This window comes from Pyrus communis, chromosome 15 (assembly GCF_041283825.1).
Source record: "Pyrus communis isolate YQ-2024b chromosome 15, ASM4128382v1, whole genome shotgun sequence".
Classification (NCBI taxonomy): Eukaryota; Viridiplantae; Streptophyta; class Magnoliopsida; order Rosales; family Rosaceae; genus Pyrus; species Pyrus communis.
Window position 1 is genome coordinate 8,035,917 of NC_142579.1, and position 21,852 is coordinate 8,057,768.

A 21,852-nucleotide genomic window follows, 5' to 3' on the forward strand; every position below is an offset into this window, starting at 1 on the left:
AGGAGAAGGAAAGTATGAAATTGAAGGCATTAAAGAGCAATCATTTCAATCTAATCACAACAAAATAGCATTCTCTTTTATGCAACCGCTCTAACTTGATTTCTTCCTTATATAACTCTGTCTTCCTATCTCTTTTGAGTATTTTATGTATAACAAGTGACTTCAAATTTCGGGGACAAATTTTTTTTAAGGTGGGTAGATTGTGACAACCCGTCCCAAATTTTATGAGTTTATTAATTTTAAAATAATAAATCGACGAAAATGCCCCTAGAGATATGGTTTTTGACTTTCGTAGACCGTTATTTCGTGACGCGTGTGAGCTATTAATCTTTTGTATCCTCAAAGTACTTGACATTAAGAATGCGTAGGCGCAAGCAGAACTGAATTCGAAGTTACGACGAAGATTTTACGGAACTACAAATCCGAAAATTACTTTCATGAAAATAACAACTTTATATTTTATATATTTAGTCAAACTTTTTATATTATTATATCATTATTTTATGGATAAATTACATTTTACACTCTGTGGTTTGAGTGCAAATGTAATCTCATACAACATCTTTAAAACATTTCTATCAATACTTTTACTTATCATTTTTAGCATTTTCATACATCCGTTAGTTAAACCGTCAGTTTGACCATTAAGTGATGACATGGCAAATGTGAGGTCAACATTTTTGTTGATGTGGATGCCAATTATGATCAACGTGGAATAAAAACAAATAAAAATTATTAATAAATAGAAATTTAATTTTTTTTATAATTAAAAACTTAAAAAATAGAAAGATAAAAAAAATGGTGTTGTTCATCCCCTTCCTGCTCTCACCCCGTCCTTGCATTCTTCCTTTTCCCCCCTCCAGGGGCCCTCCACCCACCATCGCCACCTTCCCTTTCCTCAACCATTGCAATGAGGCCAATCCAGACTCACTAACCCTCAAACTCGCACACCTCCTCTAGCTCTTCCCCACGGTCGGTGCCCAAACACTATCCGTGATTCTTCATCGATGCCTAACCTTTTTTTCTCTCCAGGAACCAGCCACCATTAGCCTTCTCCGTCACCCCAATGAGATTGTTGTTTCCAAAACGAAAATGCTATTAAGTTTCAAAACTCACAGTTTAGACAGAGAATGAATTTCAAATTGGAATGAGTGGGTTGAAGTGTAACGAGGTTCATTGCTCTTAACAGACCAATGGATAGAAAATGTAACGGATGTATTATATTGAAATACAATAGTAAGTAAGGTATGAAAGTGAAAATTTTTGAAGTTATTGTATGAAGTTGCAATAGACCTCAAACCTGATGTGGTAAAGTGTAATTTACCCTTATTTTAATATTTTTTAAAGAATATTTTATTATTTTAATTACATATCTGGCCCGTAGGGCCCACAAATGACACTTTCTCCACTCATCTCCTGCCACGTGGCAGTTCCTCCCCCATTGTTTTGGGACCCTCTAGAAATCTCTCACCTCCTTCAGACACTCTCTTTCTATTTTCTCAACCCTTTCTCTCATACACTCACTTAGCTCTTTCACTCCTCTTTGTGCACTACTGCACCACCACCACCGCTCACCTCTCCGGTGAGCTACATCACCATTACCCTCAATTCGTCTCATTTGTCTCCCTGAGACCAGAAATTTGAACTAAACCTCGGGCCTACACTCAAACCGGAGAAACAGAGGATGGAGAACTTTGGCGAGTTCTCAAATCTTTCATCGAGGTAAGGCTCGAAATACCTTCAATCTATTCCTCTTTGAAGTTTTGATTCGATTTTTTAGTTGTATACATCAAGGTAAGGCTCGAAATACATTCGATCTATTCCTCCCCCGGTTTTCCAGCAACAACCGTGATTTTTGCAGGCAGTTCTCAAGCCTCTTCGGCCACCTATTTTACTTGGGAAGGTAGATTCAACTCCCTCATCTTTTCGTCTTTATTTTGGTTTAATTTTGGAGTGAAATGGTTAAAGATCCGGCTCTATTGGAGCTTGGGAACTTATCTTGACCAAAACATCCTAGAAACTAGCAATCGAACTCGCGACTGGGACTGGGTTAACCCTCTTAGGCTAATTTCGATGCCTGGAGTCCTTTTTTGCCATCCATTTAGTGAAATTCCAAAGTTTTAACGTAGTTGACCGCGAAACGTGTCAGTTGACTTTTTAGGGTTGACTATTGACTTTTTGTTGACTTTTTACAAAAATTTGCCCAGGACCCTTCTTAGCGTATTTCGACACGCTAATTCCGAATCCGGCGTTTGTTTCTCCAAATTCAAGCATTTTAATTGAGTTTTACTAATGGGTCCCAATATTATACTTTGGTGCAATTACTATCAGAGACTCCGGCTTTCTCGTTCGAACAGGTACAACTTTGCAAGTATCTATGAAAGGGTCTTTTCTTTTATGTAGTATTTGTGCTTATTGAGTTTCCATACATATAATTATTAATGAATTTTCTAAGTGATTGCCGTAATTAAATTAACGGTTATAAAGAAATGTTGTATTGTTGGAAAATTATGATTAATCTTACGTGATGCACAGGTAAGCGGATTATTGAGAATACCTTATGTTTATACCATACTTGACCAATCCTGAAACTACTAAGCACCGGTCAACAGTATACCGTCAAAAACCCACAAGAGTTTCCCTCCAACCAGGAGGCCAATCACAACGCGACACGTGTCAATATCAGAGGCCAATCACAGCGCGACACATGTCAATATCAGAGGCCAATCACAGCACGACATGTGTCAATGTCAAAACAAAGCTAGAAACTCTCTTCTATAAAAGGGGATCATTCTCCTACAATAATCTCTAATGTCATTTGTACTAAACTATTCACTATAACTCACTAAAGGAGAGTTTGAACCTATGTATTTGTGTAAACCCTTCACAATTAATGAGAACTCCTCTACTCCGTGGACGTAACCATTCTGGGTGAACCACGTACATCTTGTGTTTGTTTCCTTGTCTCTATACCTTCGCATACTTATCCACTCTGGTGACCTGAGCAATCTAGCGAAGATCATAAACCTGACACTTTCTGTTGTACCAAAGTCCTCGCCGATTTTGTGCATCAACAATTGGCATTTGTGGGAAACGATACAAAAAGCTATGTCGGTTCTCTCTCAATTTTTCATCTCACCACCGTGAAACCTTCACAACCTCACCACCGTCCACCGTGAATCTGTAAAACCCAAAGAACCCAAAACCCCTCTGTGACCAAATTCTCCAAGCAACCTAGACATCCCCACGGTGAAACCCTTACAACATCCACATCTCACTCGGCACCGTAGCCTCAACCACGAGGAATCCACCACCACAATTCCACTTCCCTCTCACGACTGCGATTTGGGTGAAATGGACTGGTCTACGAAACCCATACAAAACCATAGTCGTTGCACTGCCGGAAAACCTGACCAAACCATAGTCGTAGCACCGCCGAAAATTTCTCTTATGGCTGCCATGCGCAATTGGGAGCTTTCGCTCTGTCTCCTTGTGACACCACCGCTATCCTGGAATCGAGGGACTCGGACTGTCAGTTCCCCACTCAACCCAGGTGACACCGGTTTGGAAAAATTCGTCAGGAATTGACGAAGGCGCTGCAAACTCGCCACGGCCACCGGTGGAAAACCAACAAAGAAGATAAGTCTTCTTCCAATTCATTAACTAGTTTATTATTTAATAATTTATTATTATTTTGTGTTGGTCTTGTTACTGCAGCGTTTGCTTTACATCTGTGTGTATATTCTTTAACAGGAGACCATATCACTTATATCACACTTATATTTTAGTGCACAGTTAGCAATATATTATTTGTTTTTATGATCTGTGTATATATAGTGCAGCACCTCACAATATATATAGTGCGTCCCCATTGTCATTAAATTAAGGCTACATGACTACTGTTGTGTGCTTATTATGCCGGGTCACATCAAATACTATCATTACTACTATCATTATTTTATTATATTTACACCACGAGACCCTTATCATCATTTTGAAAGGGAAAACTGCTTTTTGAAAAGTACCAAGTGGAAAAGCAGGAGTTGCTTTTGATTGCCTGAACGGGATGACATGTTATAATAATATGTTTTACATTATTACTAATGGTTTATCACCTAAATATCTCCCATAACACGTGGCAATTCCGACCAAATTACACTTCCTATTATTTGAATGTCAAGGTGACATAACTTTGGTGATTCATGGCATGGTACGATATACCAAGTTATATATATTTACACGTCCTTTTTGCTACACGTTATCATGCTTGGAATGCCTTTCAAATTTCTAACTTGTAGTTCATTAGTGATTACACAAATTTACATAGTCAATTACTTGTGCAAATATTTATTCATTGCCTAGTGATATGTGATGCCGTTGACTATTTCACTTATGAAACATGTGATTTACCACACAACTTAATAAATTATTTATTTGTAGTAGGCACATGGTACAATATTTTGCCTTGCCAAACTATGTCAATTTGATTTATTCATTATACGTTCATACTTATACTGTCATTTATTGTCAGGAATTATTGAGCAACTAGCTCTATTGATCAACATTGTCATTCATTAAAGAAGCCTACCAACTTATAGACTGATGAGCCACATTCTTATGGTGACAAAGATTTAGTCTGAATAGTAATCTCTTGTCTGACCTGACACCCACTTGCTCGGACACTAGCTCATTTGGACACATATGTGCTCGGACACCCGCGAGCTTAGACACCCATTCGTTCGGGCACTTACGAGATTAGACACCCACAAACCTGGACACCCTTGAGCTCAGACCTCAACTCACGGACGTAACTTGTGGACCCAACTTAAAGACCTTACGTATGGCCCCGACTCAAAGACCCGACATGTAGACCCGATTCGGGGGCCCGACACATAAACTTAATAAGCAAACCCGACAAGCGAACCCGAGCCATGTCGAAAGTAAACTCATAATGAACGCCCGCTGACGTTGAGTGCATACTTGATATGAGCATATTTATGCGACTTAGTTAGCTTGTTTTCTTGCATTTACATAGTTAGTTTCTATTTATTATAGTAATTTAAACTATTTTCGTGTGTTTGTAGGTTTAAATGACAAAGTTGGCAAGAAAGTGCATTTTGGAGTTATTTGGAGCAGTTTTGGGCATGGAATGGATAGCTTGCATATGGAGCAAGGTGGATGGATGAATTTGAAGATCAAGAGAGGCTAGGAATGTGATTAACATCTGGAAGAATTAAATTGAAGACTTGGAAGATAAGGAATCAGCTACAAAGAAGGAACATTATCCAAATTACCTTATCTTATCCAAACATTATCCAACCTTATCTTATCCTATCCTAATCTTTTCCTACCTTAATTCCAGCTGCAAAAAGGACTCATTTTCACATTAAAACACCTAAATATCAGGTTCTAGAATCCCTATTTTTGTGCCCTAAGTTTATGCCACATGTAACCCTTCTAGAAGTTCTAGAATCTGCCACAATGACCATTCCTTGTCCTCCCTAGAATCTGATTGAATGTCACCTTGTTCTTTGGTGATTTGGAGTCCTAATTCCTCTCATTTTCAGCCCAATTTTGTGCCTCCCCTTCACCCTATAAATACATGATACCACAACACTCATAAACCACCACCCTCTACCACAATTTCACACCACACCATCCACCACACCTGGAGCCGTGGTTGCCATTCAAAACGTTGGATTGTTGGAGCGTTTCTAGGTGTATTCTATTCTTTGTTTTCAATGTTTAACTTTAATTATCTTTGTTTTGCGAACATGAGGAACTAAATTCGTTTTAGTTAGAGGTGAATTCAAAGCCATGAACATATATGTGATATGAATTGATTTCATCCAATTATTGTTTCATAAATCATGAATGCGATTTACTTATCTGTTTGATTGATAACTTATTCTTGTATGTTGATTAAGGAGCCCTACTTAGTTTGCATGCATGAATTTGATGCTAGAATATAAGGGAGTTTCACGTAATAGTTATTCATTTATATTCATAAGTAGTGGAAGTCACTAGTCATGATTGTGTTAAGTGAATCCTTGGTAGGAGTCTCATGCGTTTCATAGTGATGAATGCCTTGTCAATGCTTATGATTTTCATAGAACTTAATGACTTTTGATATGTATCTCTATCATGCATTTCATATAGGGAACTTGAGAAAGATAATTTGGTTGTAATGCGTATTCATTCAATTCAATGAAATAAGGAAAATCTGATGGTTGGGTGTGTGATGCAATTAACTTGGGGTATTGTCATTCATGGTTTAAAGGAATAATAACTGGAAATCGATTTGTATGCATGTGTGTCATGTGTGGAGATGAACCCTCTAGCTAGGCATTCACCCATATTTCACCCAATTTCGTCCAAATTGTTTAGATCTTTACAATCTGCTTGTTTTTACCTTAATTTCGTCCAAAACCCAATCCCCCTTTACTTGGTTGTGTCTTTTAGTTGGAATCTGTCCAAATTTATGTTTTTAAGTGTTTTGAGTCAAAGTTAAGTTAGAATTCGTCCAAATCACCCTTTAGCGTTTAGTTTGAGTCTATTTGATTGTTTTGTGCTGTTTTGAGTCTTTTTAGTTTGTTTTGAGTCATATAAGTCTAGTTAAGTGTTTTTAAGTTTAGTTTTGTGTTTTTAAGTCAGTTTAGAGTAGATTAGCATCCATTCTAATCCCCAGCCTAAAACGATCCCTACTTTCATATACTACAATCATAGGATTTTAATTTGAGTGTTAAAATATTTCACATCAATGCTTGCAACAAGGAACGCCATGAACCGAGCCGCCTCGCAACAAGCACAGCCTCCATCCGAGCAACCGCCTCGCCACGAGCATTGCCTCTAGCCGAGCAGCCTCGCAACATGTGCTACCTCTAGTTAAGTATTGCTTCATGTTGAATACCGCTTCATGTCGAGTGCTGATCTGGACGACATCTAGTCATTTCGGTCCGCATATGGATTGGATTTGAAGTCTCCAGCCAAAAGACTCTTGACTGAAGACTTGAGGGACTCCTGTTGTACCATACATTGGGCCTTAGTATTTGGGCCTTATAACCTAGCCCATGATTCACGTAAGAGATGAGGAAACCCTTATTCTATAAAGGGCTTCCTCACCCTCACTTTAGGAGGGATAGCAAAAGCAAAGGGAAACACAGAGAGCTCACTTGCTTGTCCATTGTAATCCACACATTGTGTGAAATGAGATCGACACCAATGTGGACATAGCCCAACTTAGGTGAACCACGATATATCTTTGTGTTCTTGTGCATTTGTGTGATTTACGGTTGGATTTACATTGGTCCAAGATTGACCTAATTTTGTGCATCAACATTTATTTGTAGATCGATGAGCCACTTGCTTATTTTGACAACTTGACTACTAGTAAAACACCTCCTTTGTCAATTCCCTCGACCGAAGATTTGGGGGACTCCTACCATATGCTACTACACCTCGATACTCGAAAGTTTCACGACTACTCAATGACTTGGATTCGTCAAGTCCCAACTGAGAAGTTTTCCTCACTCGGGAAATTGAGGGAGCACTATTCCAACCTACAAGATCTACCCACGAAGTTTTAACATGCAAACTTCAACAAAAGAAATTTTTCAAAGAACTTAATAAAGGATGTCTTAGTGTATTTAACACAACACGTTGAATGAAGTAAAGCTTATTTATTGATATCTTCGATAAATTACAAATACGTGCATACACATGAATCAAACCAGACAAACAGGAGGGGGCATTCACAAAGGTTGCTCAGGAGAAGTCTCAGCACTCGGCAAAGCCCTAGAAATAGGAGGCATCGGAGGGTGATCATTTAGAGCCTCAGTATTGGACAGAACCCCAGAAAGAGGAGGTACCGGAGGTTGACCATTTGGAGCTTCAGTACGTGGTACAACCCCAGAGGATGAAGGCAATAAATCCCTTTTGAACAAACTCACAAACCTCTGATGATCATTTAAAATTTGACCCTCGGATTCCTGTAACTGGTCAAGCTTTCTCTTCATGTTTGTAGCATAGCTATGTGCGAGCATGTGCGACTGTTTATTCTCATGCTTAAGCCCTCTGATCTCCTGTTTGAGACTTATCACTTCAGCCGCCAACAATTCAACTTGGCGGGTGCGAGCAAATAGGCGTTGGGCCACATTAGACACAGAACCTACACATTGAACACTAAGAGCCAGAGAATCCTTAACAGCCTACTCATCGGACCGTTTGGAAAGTAGTCTGTTGTCTTTGGGAGTGAGAAAATTCTTAGCCACCACTGCAGCGATCATATCATTCTTCATCACAGAGTTCCCAATAGTAAGAGGACTAGTAGGAGATAAGAAGGATGGGCACCATATGTTATCCTGAGGAGACATGATTACCTCTTCCATAACATTCAGGGCCAAACGACGGTCAAACGGGCCAAACATTCTCAAAAAATATGAAGAAAAAAATGAGGTACAGTAAGTCTCAGAAGTACGAAAATAAGGGAAGAATTCCTACAAGCAGTAACTCTCTGAACTTACTTCTTGAACACAATTGGTGCCCCTATAAAAGAAAGGGCAACATGATTATTTGTTCAAAAATCGAAGAGGCACCACTCTCCGAATTTCGAGAAGCAGATTTTCCTGAGTAAGATTTATTAGCAATCTTCACACGTGACATCAGTTCCTCAGATACCAAGGATAACTTTGCCAAAGAACTCTGACAAAGTGAAGGCACGTAAATTTTGAAGGTCTAGTTATCCTACTATTACCCACAAGGGTAAAGGAATAGCACCACTGCTTGATAACTGGAAAATCCCTATGTGTGTCAACCTTTATGCTCCGTGGCAAAGCAGACTTGCAAAAAGGCCCAACCTTTCCTCACATCCGAGAAAGCACCCCAACAAGATTGCTTGCTTAAAAATTGAAGAGGCACCGCTCTCTGAACTTCGAGAGCCAGAACTCCTTGGATAAAATTTGTCTACAATCTTCACACGCAACATCAGCTTTCTGGATACCACGGACCACTTTTTCAAAGTGCTCTAACAAAGTTAAAACACGTGAATCTTGCAGCTCCCTGTACATTGCTCTGATCAAGAAGGGTAAAGGAACAACATTACTACTTGCTGTTGGAAGAATTCCTATATATGTCGACCTTCATCCTCAACAGTCAGGCAGACCTGCAAAAAATCCAAAAGGGCACTCCCAATATAGCATATCGAAATACTCCGTTTTCTTCCCCCTCCCCCCAAAAAAAATAATACTTCTACAAACAAGCCACGCCAAAGCAAGAGCATCTCATATCATCAGGGTCAAAAGCAAGGGTATCCCATATCATGCTGTTTCCCTGTCTTTTCCTTTGCCCTTACGTTTACATGCAAAACAAGAAGAAAGGAAGTAATTAGTCGAAATCTAAAATCAAACTTCCGATCTGGAACTGATTGCCCGGAACCTTCGCATGGTTGCTTGCCTAGCATTGCTCTCGAGTACTCATCCTCAACTGTTGTCAAAGCCACGAATTCCTTCTGCAAATACCTTAGAACAGTTGGTACAATATTGGCTCTTTACACTAAAGCCGCCACGTATGGATGAGTCGCTGAGAAGTAGCGCTCTGAATGACCATTTAAATACAAAGGTTGCATACCATTTCTGCTATACAAAAGATTGAAGCAGAAGGTTCAATGATGAGCTGGAATAGATCACTACAGCACGACACCCTTCCAGTAGAACCGCACAATCCAGACAGAGGAGTCGAAGTCAAATCCAAGCTCAGCATCGTTGCTCTAATTAAAGAGATCGCGAAGCTTCAACATCCTTTTGCTAACACTGTCACCGAAGAACAAAGCCTCGCCATACCACATCCACTACTTTGTCAATAGCAAAAGTATCCCATATCATCAGGATCGAACGTACTCCAGATTTGACGGGCTTGTTTTAACCCTCAAATTCTTGAGTCAGCTTGCTCCTCTGGAGGAAACTAGAAAACCCTCAAGCCCAGTTCAAGAATACGTCTGTGGAAAGTCAACAAGTACAACAAAGCACGTGCCGATTCATCCGTCTTCTCCCAAAACAAGAGCATCCCATATCATTTCTTCTCCCTGTCTTTTTCTTTGTCCTTAGTGCTGAATGAGAGACAAGAAGAAGGAAAATAATCAGCTAGAACCCGAGATCAAGCTTCCGATCTAAGGCTGATTGCTTGGAACTCTGATTGCTTACCTTGTCTGTCACCTCTTTCGGCATATCTCCTCACTAAGAGACTTGGGGGACTTCTACTATAGGGTTTATATCGCACTTAACCAAGCCCGAAACTACAAGTAAGCTTCAAATGAAAATGATACATTACCTTGTGCGTCAACATTAGCTAAATATACTATTCCTGGATGGAGGAAAAGTACTTCCAGAGAAGAGGCCACACCTACCTATGGAACAGAGGCAAATGAAAATGATATCACGCTTCGGTACTTAGAAGTTTCGTGGTTACTCGATGGCTTGGATCTTGCAAGTCCCAAACCGAGGAGCTTCCCTCACTCAGGAACTTAGGGGAGCATTGTTTGTACCATACTTGATCAATCCCGAAACTACTGAGCACCAATCAACAGTATACTGTCAAAGACCCACAAGAGTTTCCCTCCAACCAGGAAGCCAATCACAACGCGACACATGTCGATATCAGAGGCCAATCACAGCACGACACGTGTCAATGTCAAAACAAAGCTAGGAACTCTCTTCTATAAAAGCGGATCATTCTCCCACAATAATCCCTAATGTCATTTGTACTAAACTATTCACTATAACTCACTAAAGGAGAGCTTGAACCTATGTATTTATGTAAACCCTTCACAATTAATGAGAACTCCTCTACTCCGTGGACGTAGCCATTCTGGATGAACCACGTACATCTTGTGTTTACTTCCCTGTCTCTATACCTTCGCATACTTATCCACTCTGGTGGCCGGAGCAATCTAGCGAAGGTCACAAACCTGACACTTTCTGTTGTACCAAAGTCCTCGGTGATTTTGTGCATCAACACCTTATTTATATTTATGACAGTGAATAGTATTATGTCGACGCAAAGTATTGATTTACCTTTGTATGATTTTATTTAAATTATCTGCTCATCGTTGCTACACCAGTGTTAGTACTCACCCGGTCCAAGGCCATTCTCTCACATGTATGTTCACATCGTACCGTACACTCACTTTGGATCCATTGTAGGTGCCAGTCCTGTCCTAGATTGCTATAGGCAATTAGGACTCATAGGTGACGCGCTTAGTGGTAGTCTTCACGAGATTGTAGTACTAGAGTGTAAATCATTGTTACACCCAGTCATGTTCATGCCAGAATACCTTTGCATGAACTCATGTGAGAGCATATGTCGATGAGCACTCGATATGATATGTTTGTTTATGTGAGATTATGTGATTGCCGGACGTTAGATGGTTATTTATGAATTATATTGTGACGTACTGAATTCTTGAGATATTGCAAGCTACGGTAAGTATTTTCATATGATACGTAGTATGTATATTTTGAAAACTATACTTGTTTTACGGCAAAGGGTTATTACGTTTTCGAAAAGGGTTTTACAAAACTTTATTTTTAGGCCCACTCACCCTTGTTTTTTGCCCCTCCAGGTTTTAGTAGCAGAGCTTTCATGTCGACGAGGATTCTTGGCAAATCTTGGTATAGGTGGTTATCTTCGATGGTATAATTCTCAATCTACTATACTATACTTTACTTATGCTTTGACATCACGTGTGAAATGAGTTCATTCTCGCTCACAAGCTCACTCTTACATTTAGGCACTTTAGGTTTAAATTTACCAACCTTTCCACATCACTACACTTTATGGCTTTGTTATCTTCTAGGTGTCGGCCATCGCTGCTCGATTTGGGGTCCAGATGGACATTCCGGGTCGAGGTGTGTCAGCTTATTCATTCAGCGATAAGTGGCACTCAAAATATGTTCAAAAATCTTATTTTAATATGATAATTTAATTCAATTAACCAATAAAAATAAAGAACAAACTTAAAATAATAAATTATTGAGGGGCTAAAAAATAGCCCGCTCAGTTGGAGATGACATATAAATATGGTCTGACATTGTTTATTAAAAAATCATTTAATGTAGGGTTATAATCTAGAATGAGGCTAGATTGGAAATGAACTTAGTTATACATTATATAATTTGCAAGTTGGTGTAAACCTAACATTACTCGTATAAAAACACAACCACTCCCAGGTGATGAGCTCTGGAATATTCCTCTTCAAAACAATCCAAATACGGTACGACGCGTTTTTGAGCTGTTGAGTTGACTTTAACGTTGTATTTCCCTATCATTTGGGCAAAAACCACCACCTCCGCCGGCGAAGAAGGATTGATTGATGGATACCATGGCAGCCCTTGAAGCTTCCTCTTCAAAACAATGGGAACATGACGTGTTCCTGAGCTTCAGAGGCAAAGACACGCGCCGGAACTTCACCGACAGCCTCTACTGCGCATTAAAGAGAGAAGGCGTCAACGTCTTCATAGACGAGAAAAAACTTCCAAGAGGCGAAAACATAAGAGACGAGTTGGTGGAAGCGATCAAACGGTCTAGGATCGCCGCTATTGTCTTCTCAGAACGGTACGCGGATTCAAGATGGTGTCTTGAGGAGCTGGAGATGATCATGGAGTGTAGAAGAAGTACGGGGCTAACGGTTTTGCCAATATTCTACCATATTGATCCTTCACATGTTAGGCATCAAACTGGTAGTTTTGCAGAGCCATTTCAGAAACATGAAGAGCGCTTCCCTGAAGATAAGGTGCTGAGGTGGAGATCTGCTTTGAATGAAGCTGGAAATTTGGCTGGTGGGAATCTTGAAAACAGTGATGGGTAATTCCTTGCACAATCTGCTTTTTGACTTCTTCATATTGAAAAATTGGCGGACATGATCAATTTTCCAATCACTGAGTTGATTGGTATTCAGTATGTCGTACATATATGATCGACATGTTGTCACTATTTGATTGCCATGTAGTCGATATTTGATTTCGATAAGTTCAGCAATTGAAACTTAATTTTTATCATTCTAGTCGATCTACTTTCTTTTCCATACCCTTTTACATCTCTGCATTTACGAATGTCATGTGTTGGCTTCTCAAGGAGGGTTCATAAGTTTTCATTTGACACAGTGCAATTCAAAGCTTAGAAATTAACCCTGAATTAGTGAGAATCTACAAACGCTGATCTAACTATCAATGTGGACGAATTGAACTATTCACATGGATCAACATAATTTGCCATTGCATTTGTTTGAATGAAAGTTTTCAGAAGTTGCACAATGTATTTATTGAAATCTTATTCGATCCCGAAATCTGTTATCATACTAATGAATAATGTGTTAGTTGAGTTAAATCCTGGAGTTACATTTACCTTTGTATTTTAACTGCTAGGTATGAAGGACGGTTTATATGGAAATTCGTTGACGACGTCACTAGAAGACTGAACAGCACATACCCAGATGTAGCCGCCAAACTAGTTGGAATAGATTCTCGTGTAGAACTGATCAGCGAAGAGTTTGATATTGGAGGATCAGATGCTGTTCGTATTATTGGAATTTTGGGTATGGTTGGAACGGGTAAGACAACGGTTGCACAAGCCATTGTCAGCAGATTTCATCAAAACTTTGAAGGTAACTGTTTCCTTTCAAAAGTGAGGGAAGGGGATATGGTTAAATTGCAAAACAAACTTCTTCGTAATATCTTGAAATCAGCCAAAGTAAAGGTAAGTACTGTCTATCAAGGGACCAAGGAAATAGAAAGAAGACTTGGCAGCAAAAAGGTACTTGTTGTAGTTGATGATGTTGATTGTGTGAAACAATTACAAGAGTTGGCTATAAAACGTGACACATTTGGTCCAGGGAGTAGAATTATTGTAACTGCAAGAGACGAACACTTGCTAAAGATACTTAAAGTGGATAATATATGTAAGACACAATTAATGAAGAAAGAAGAAGCTCTTAAGCTTTTTTGTTGCCATGCCTTTGCTGAGAGTGGTCCTCCTGATCAAGAATTTCATGAACTCTCTAGCAAACTTGTTGATTACTGTGGAGGTTTGCCACTAGCACTTGAGATTTTAGGTTCTTCTTTATGTACAAAACTCAAAAGTGAATGGAGAAGGGCATTGCGTAAATTGAAAAAAATTGGTCATATTCCAATTCTCGACAAGCTTAAAATAAGCTATGATGGGCTGATTGACAATCTCGTGAAGGATATATTCCTTGATATATCTTGTTTCTTTATTGGAATGAACCAGGACTATGTCATGACAATATTGGATGGCTGTGACTTAGAACCAGAAATAGGAATTGGACAACTCCGTGATCGATGCCTTGTAACTGTTGATGAAGGGAATAACCTGATGATGCATGATTTGCTTCGAGACATGGGCAGAGAAATCGTACGCTCAAAATCCCCAAAAATCACTGGAAGACGTTGTAGATTGTGGGATCAGGATGAAGTAAAAGAAGTATTGAGGGAGAAATCTGTAAGTACATTCTGTCAAATTATATGATGATATGCACTAATTTGAACGGAACAACGGGTTGAATGCAAAGAGAAATGATGTACAACTATATGGCTTTGTTGCATGTTTATAAATCTTCTTTTCATATGCAATGATATAAATCGATTTCTTACTTAACTTTCCATTCTTCTTCTTTTTATTTTCTTTTAAAAGGGAACAGATGCGGTTGAAGGACTCATGTTAGATTTGCAAGAATCCGACGAGCCTATCTTCTGTACAGAAGCACTTAAACAGATGCAGAGACTGCGGTTGCTCAAACTGAAAGGCGTAAAGTTCACTGGAAATTATCAACATCTTTCCAAAAAGTTAAGATGGTTGTGCTGGCCTGAGTTTCCTTTAAAGGTCATACCAGAGGGTTTTGTTCAATCATACCTGGTTGATATCGATCTGAGTCATAGCGGAATACAATCTTGGAAGGATTCGGACGTGGTACAGTATAATCTCAACCAAATCACTGATTCTTTCCTCCAATTTTTGTAAGTACCAACATCATGCTTCCTCTCTTCTATTTGGATTATGATTTCTGTTCTCGTATGTCTGACAGCTGCTTGAGAAGTTGAAGTTTCTTAATCTTGGGTATTGCCATCGCCTGGAAAGATCACCGGACTTTTCAAAACTCCCGAATCTCGAGAAACTGCTACTCAATGACTGCGAGACTTTGTCCGGGATTCACCCTTCCATAGTACAACTGAAGAACCTTAAGCATTTCTCTCTTGCGAACTGCAATCTAAAAAATGATGCAATTCCAAAGGATCTTGGTTGTCTATCTTCTTTAGAGGTTCTAGATCTAAGAGGCAATGATTTTAATGAGCTACCCACCCTCAGTGGCCTTTTCAAGCTTCAAACTTTACAATTGGATAATTGCAAAAACCTTCAGGAAATCCCAGAATTACCAAAAAAATTGGAAATCTTGGAAGCGGATGAGTGCACTGCACTGGAAAAAATGCCAGATTTTTCAGATATGTTGAGTATGAAGGAATTGCATCTGAATCACTGCCCCAGACTCACTGAGAATCCAGGCTTGGATACGTTGGTAAACTCCGGGACAAGGATTTATATGGAAAGGTGCACCAATCTCAATGATGTTTGTGATGCTTGTAAGGAAATATTAATCCTGCAGGTCTTATCTCTCTCTCTCTCACCACCTCTCTCGTGCACGCATAAATGCATTTCTTAATTGCTTGTACAAGTCTTGCTCCACACGGTAAGAGATGGAGTGCGAGTAAAAATGCTTGCTTTTTTTATCCTGGAAATGTTTTTCCTTCCTGGTGTAGGGGTGTCGACCTTAAGGATGAATTAGTTGTGCTACTAAGTTTATTTAAAGACGTTGACTGTATGCATCATTTTCTCTTCAGATAACTCCCAATCTGGTGATTATCTTTGCATTTCGTGTTGTGATTTGTACCCAGCTCAGGGAGTTTTATCTATTGAGTCCTTATTTATCCTATTACATCTTCCAAATTATACAGCATAACTCAATTGTGATTCATATTGGTGTCCAGGTGAGCATAATTCCCCACTCTTTTGGCCTGAAATTATACACCAATATAATCAGTTAGGTCACCATTTTGGTACATTCCACTCAGGTTTGCAAATTCTACAAGTTGAATATAAATGGACTTCTATTTTGACATATTGTCCAATGAACCTACTTATCAGGATGAGTGGACATCAATGTTTTAAAAGGCAAAGGCAAAACCAAGGCATTTCATCGATAGCTTCACCTAGGCGATAAGTACTACAATAATTTTAGGTACTGAGGGGCTATCCCATAGGTGAAGCTATCGATCAAATGTCTTGGTTTCGCCTTCACCTTTTAAAACAATCAACCAGACATACGTACCAAACAATCAAATATTTTTATTTTTATTTTTCTAATTCACATCATAATAAACTAACAAAAATTAAAGGTGTGTTGTCAATTTGGATTTTAGATGATTTTAATAGACTTTTAGAAAACTTTTTTAAGTGAAGTTTCAAAAAAAATTAAGGGTCTATTTGATATCTTATTTGAAATTTTTTATCATTTCTCAAAACATTTCTTAAGAACATTTCTTGAAAACAATTTTCTTTAAGAGTAAAAAACATGATTGGTTTGCGATTAAAACATTTTAAATCTTACTGCTTAAACTAGACAAAAAGATCTATAAAGAGGGGGTCGCAAGAGAGGGATAAAGAAGAGACAAGAGGAAAGAAAGTAAGAGATAATTGAAGGAAAGAGAAAGAAGGGAGAGGATTCGATGAGATAGAGAGGAAGAGTGAGAGAAAGAATCAAGAGAATGAAGATAGCGGATTAGAGGAGAGATGAAAACAGTAAAAAAAAAAAAAAGAGGAAAGAGAAAGCAGAAGAGAGAGAGAGAGAGAGAGAGAGAGAGAGAGAGAGTTGGATTGAGGGGAGGAGGAAAATAAAAAAAATGAGTGAGTTTAAGTTTAAAAACCCTAAAAACTTACTTTTATGTTCTTAGAGAATAAACTATATTTTTTTAGTTAGTCTTGAGTTCAGTTGTTGAAAATAACTTCACCAAACAAGTTTTTAAGGCCTAAAACTTGAAAATTGTTTTTGAGTTTAAAAAGTTGGATTCAAGTAAAGTACCAAACAAGCTCTAATAGACTCTACAATTCTTATATGGATTTTGGCAAATTTATACGGATGTCAATGAATTTAGACGGATCTTTCATGGATTTCGTAGGAATTTTAGAGCCTGTTTGATATTCTATTTAAATTCAACTTTTTAAACTCAAAAACAATTTTTAAGTTTTAGGCCTTAAAAACGTGTTTGGTAAGACTATTTTAAAAAACTGAATTAAAGACTAACTAAAAAATATAACCTATTATTTAAAAACACAAAAAAATGAGTTTTTAAAGTTTTTAAACTTAAACTCATTTCTTTTCTCTCTCTCCTCCCCCCTCCCCCCTCACTCCAAAATTCTCTCTTTTCTTCTTACTCTCTCCTCTTGTCTCCTCTTTCTCTGTTGACCCCCTCTTTTTGGATCTTTTTGTCCAGTTTAAGTTGTAAGGTTTAAAATTTTAAATTGCATACCAAACAAGTTTTTGAGTCTTAAAGAAAATTGTTTTCAAGAAAAATTCTTAAGAAATGTTTTGAGGAATTATAAAAATTTTCAAATAAAATACCAAACAAGTTATTCTCTTTCAGAACGCTTTCATTTTTAATAAAACTTTCAGACATGTTTATAATAAGGATGGGCAGGTCCAAAAGCTGTTCACTTCACTACGAGTAAATAGAAAAGTGAAAGTTGAGCGTGATAAGCAATAAAGTGGTGTCAATACTAGAGACGCCCAATCAATAAACTTTCAACGTGTTTCAGATTTGAGAAATACGATATTGTAGAAAGAATACTTGACAATGTCACAGTATTTGGTTTGCAATCACATGCCTGCATTTGACGAATTAAATCCGGGGCTTCTTCATGCTGGTTATTCTGAACCGGACCTGAAATCACAGCATTCCAAGTAGTTAACTCTGCTTCTTAATATCCGAAGAACATCCGTGGCTATGTCAACAAACCCGTGAAACATGTACTCGAAACTAATGAGCCATAAGTGACTTCATCCTTTTCACTCATCTCACCGCATAATTCTTGAGCATAATCCAAGCTACCACATCTTGTACTACAAAGCAAAACATCCGTCTCGATCTGATTCTCATTCGACTGTAAACATGCCAGCAAGAAACTAACCAGTGTCAACCCAACATGCCTAAGCTTAACATCTCCCTGTACAACTATTTACACTCCTCATTATACCCGGCCTGAGAATACTCCAAAATCATCGAATTCCACGATACAATATCTCGTTCTGGCATCCTATCAAATAAAGCTCTCGCCGAACCAACCTCATCACATCTCGAGTAGTAAGTAAATAAAGAATTAACACAAAAACATCCGATTCAAACCCAAGACGCAGAACAAAACAATGAACCTCCTTAGCAAATTTTCAACCCGAAAGCAAAGCCCCCAGAGCCTTCAACGCACAAGTCACGGTAAAATTTCAGGCACGCTTGATCCGAACATGAAGACCCCATAGCCGAAAACAGCTTCAGGGTGTCGACGTGCGCATTGCTAAGGGAATACCAATGAGCATGACGTTCCAAGAGAAGGCGTTTGGGTGGGGAATTTGGTCGAACACCTTGCGGGCATAGTTGAGGTTATTGGTTTTGCAGTTAGAAATTGATGAGCTTTGAGGCCAGGAAGTTGCCGGGTATGACGGAGAAGAGGACAAGGCGGGCGTGGAGCTGCTTGGCCAGACCGACCAGGCGGCGCACCGTACATTGCTGGATAAGGTGGCCATAAGCTCTCAGTCGAGCCCGTCGAGTCCCTGGAGATTTTGAAGGGCTTCTTGCACGTTTGGTGGCCGAGATTTGAATGTTCAATGGCTTTGTTAAAAGCCCCATGGAGGTTTATTGTGATTAGAATACGTATGGTATATCACGTGCTTTTAATAATTTTTTAACATATATATATCTCACTATTTACATAATAACACGTGATATATCACTTTTTATTCTGATCAAACAGAAAAATCTATTGTATTCTTGGTAGTATTTGGTATTTATACTACCAAACGGCTTTTTTTAAATTTTAAGATAAATTATAATTTTTACCCTTAACTTTTTGTCTTATAACAAAATCTTATGTCATCTTTTAACCATTATAATATTATATATCAATTTACAAATTCGAAATATTACACATTTGTTAATCAATTTGTTAAATTAATCGTTAAATAATGATGTGGTAAGACTACGTGTCATGTATGACTGTCAAATTTGTGCCATGTGAATAAAAATAAACAAAGAAATTTAATTATTTATAATTACCACTCCAAAATATTTAAAAAAAAATCCAATTCATTCTTATGCCCCGCCCTTCCCCAAAACCCCAGCATCCCTTTCCCATATCCCTCACGGCCGCTGCCCCACTCCAATCCAGACCTGATCCAGTCCTGATGAAGCGGAACCAGAAGAAGCTTCAGAGCCCTGGAATTTCTGGGTACGAAGAAGTTTCAAAGGCCTGGAATTGCAGTGCTTTTTTCTTGACGACTAACAAACAAAGATCGTGAACGGGAATTACGCGAACACGACGACTCGAGTCGTCGAAGGTGGGAGACGACGTCAACGAAGACGAAGCCAACCGCCTGCTGCAGCCCCAATCCGTGTCGCTGTCATCTTGTTTGATTTGTTCTTGGAATTTGGTTTCACTGCTTAAATATGTTAATTTCACAGAAAAGAGAGATGTTGATGCAGTGGGTGGATGGGAGAGAAAGTGGTTGCGGGATTGGGGGACTGGGAGAGAAGGGATTTTAGAAGAGATGGTGGGAATAGGATGGGGCAGCGGCGCTAAGGGATGTGGGGAAGGGATGATCTAGGGTTTCGGGGAAGGGCGGGTCATGATGAATAAATATTGGATGTTTGTTTTTCCTAATAATTTGAAATGATGTTTTAAAATTATTTAGCTTATTTATTTATTTTTTATTCACATAACACAAATTTAATACCCATACATGCCACGTCAACAAATATATGCCACATCGTCTTGCCACGTTATCATTTAACAGTTAAATTGACAGAAAACTGAACAGAGGTTTGATATTGTAACGAATTTATAAGTTGATGTATAATATTGAAATGTTTAAAACATGAAGTTTGTGATTGTGATTAGACTCATACTTGAAGTAGTTTTATGTAATTTACTCAAAATTTTAATTGGCTACCTTTGATTTTGGACATACTTTTTAAAATTTTCTTAAATCCTTATTTGACTATGCCATGATTTTAAAGTTTTTTAAAAGCCTAATTAACTACACCTCATTTTAATGTTGGAAGCGGATGAGTGCACGGCACTCGAAAACATGCCAGATTTTTCGATTTGTTGAGTATGAAGGAATTGCATCTGAATCACTCCTCCAAACTCATTGAGATTCCAGGCTTGGATAAGTTGCCAAACTCTGTGACAATGATTCATATGGAAGGGTGCACCAATCTCAATGATGCTTGCAAGGAAATAATCCTGCAGTTCCTCTCTCTCTCTCTCTCACGACCTCTCATGCACACATGAATGCATGTCTTCATTGCTTGTACAAGTCTTGCTCCACACGGTAAAGAGATGGAGTGAGTGCGAGTTAAAATGGTTGCTTTTTTATCCTGGAAATGTTTTTCCTTAATTCCTGGTTTAGGGGCATGCCACAAAGTAATTAAAGGCGTTGACTGTATGCATCATTTTCTCTTCAGATAACTCCCAATTTGGTGATTATCTACGCATTTTGTGTTGTAAGCTGTACCCATCGCAGGGAGTTTTATCTTTTGAGTCATTATTTATCCTATTATATCTTCCAAATTATACAGCATAACTCAGTTGTGATTCGTATTGGTGTCCAGGTGAGCTAATTCCCTTCTCTTTTGGCCCTGAAATTGTACTCCAATAAAATTAGTTAGGACACCATTTTGGTACACATCCCACACTCTTTGGTTCGCAAATTCTACAAATCGAATATAAATGGATGTCTATTTTGACATATTGTCCAATGAACCACCTTATCACGATGACTGGACATCAATGTTTAAAAAGCCGAATGCGAAACCAAGCCATTTCATGGATAGCTTCACCTAGGCGACAGCCTCACTTACCTAAAAGGGAAATTTTATTTAAACTCATGCAACCTTTTCTACACCCTTTATTGAAGATGGCTGAATTCCAGAATAGTTCTTCTTTAGAACTCCATGTGCTGTGTCAAAAAATATTCATGCTGATAACTATTGAGAGAGTGATAGAGCAATAGAGCGATGGCCGACTATAGAAGAGAGAAAGAGAGAATGGTGCTTTATTTATACTAATCATGATGGACTTTCTTGCCCTACAAGTAATACAAAGCTTATGAGAATTTGACATCCAAATCCTATTGAGATTCCTACTTTAGCATTACACCATAAGGATCCATATCATAACTGAGTATCTGAAGTTTCAAACCATGCCATTCTATAGAAGGACATATATATATATATTTTTTTTTTTTTTAACTTTTTTTTTTGTTTGTAATGTTCTGTAATCAAGGAACACTTTTTTTTTTTTTATAAGGATTCACGGCACCATTGGGTAACTGGGGAAAATATTTCAAACCATGAAATCGTATTGCTTGGCGTACAATGGACAAATAATTAGATTCAGTATATATTTCTTCTCTAATCAAGGAACACATTTTGTTCTGCAGCAAACAAGTGCATGAAAGTACAATGAGCTATAGCAAATAAGGGAAACTTATTTATAGGAAATACCCACTTTCTCTGATCC

At 38.4% G+C, this 21,852-nt stretch overlaps 1 protein-coding gene and 2 pseudogenes across 1 annotated transcript; 1 reads left to right on the forward strand and 2 right to left on the reverse strand.

Annotated features, from left to right (window-relative positions):
- Nucleotides 1-7,751: 7,751 nt before the first annotated feature.
- On the reverse strand, nucleotides 7,752-8,426 carry LOC148690480 (uncharacterized; annotated as a pseudogene).
- Nucleotides 8,427-12,225: 3,799 nt separating this feature from the next.
- LOC137749235 (disease resistance protein RUN1) lies at nucleotides 12,226-15,994 on the forward strand. The gene is made up of 4 exons (XM_088686195.1): nucleotides 12,226-12,855; nucleotides 13,416-14,508; nucleotides 14,701-14,976; nucleotides 15,092-15,994. The coding sequence occupies exons 1-4, from the start codon at nucleotides 12,365-12,367 to the stop codon at nucleotides 15,722-15,724; spliced, it is 2,493 nt and encodes an 830-aa protein (XP_088542321.1). The 5' UTR covers nucleotides 12,226-12,364; the 3' UTR covers nucleotides 15,725-15,994.
- A 1,815-nt stretch (nucleotides 15,995-17,809) lies between these two features.
- On the reverse strand, nucleotides 17,810-18,959 carry LOC137729790 (pentatricopeptide repeat-containing protein At2g37310 pseudogene; annotated as a pseudogene).
- Nucleotides 18,960-21,852: the final 2,893 nt, after the last annotated feature.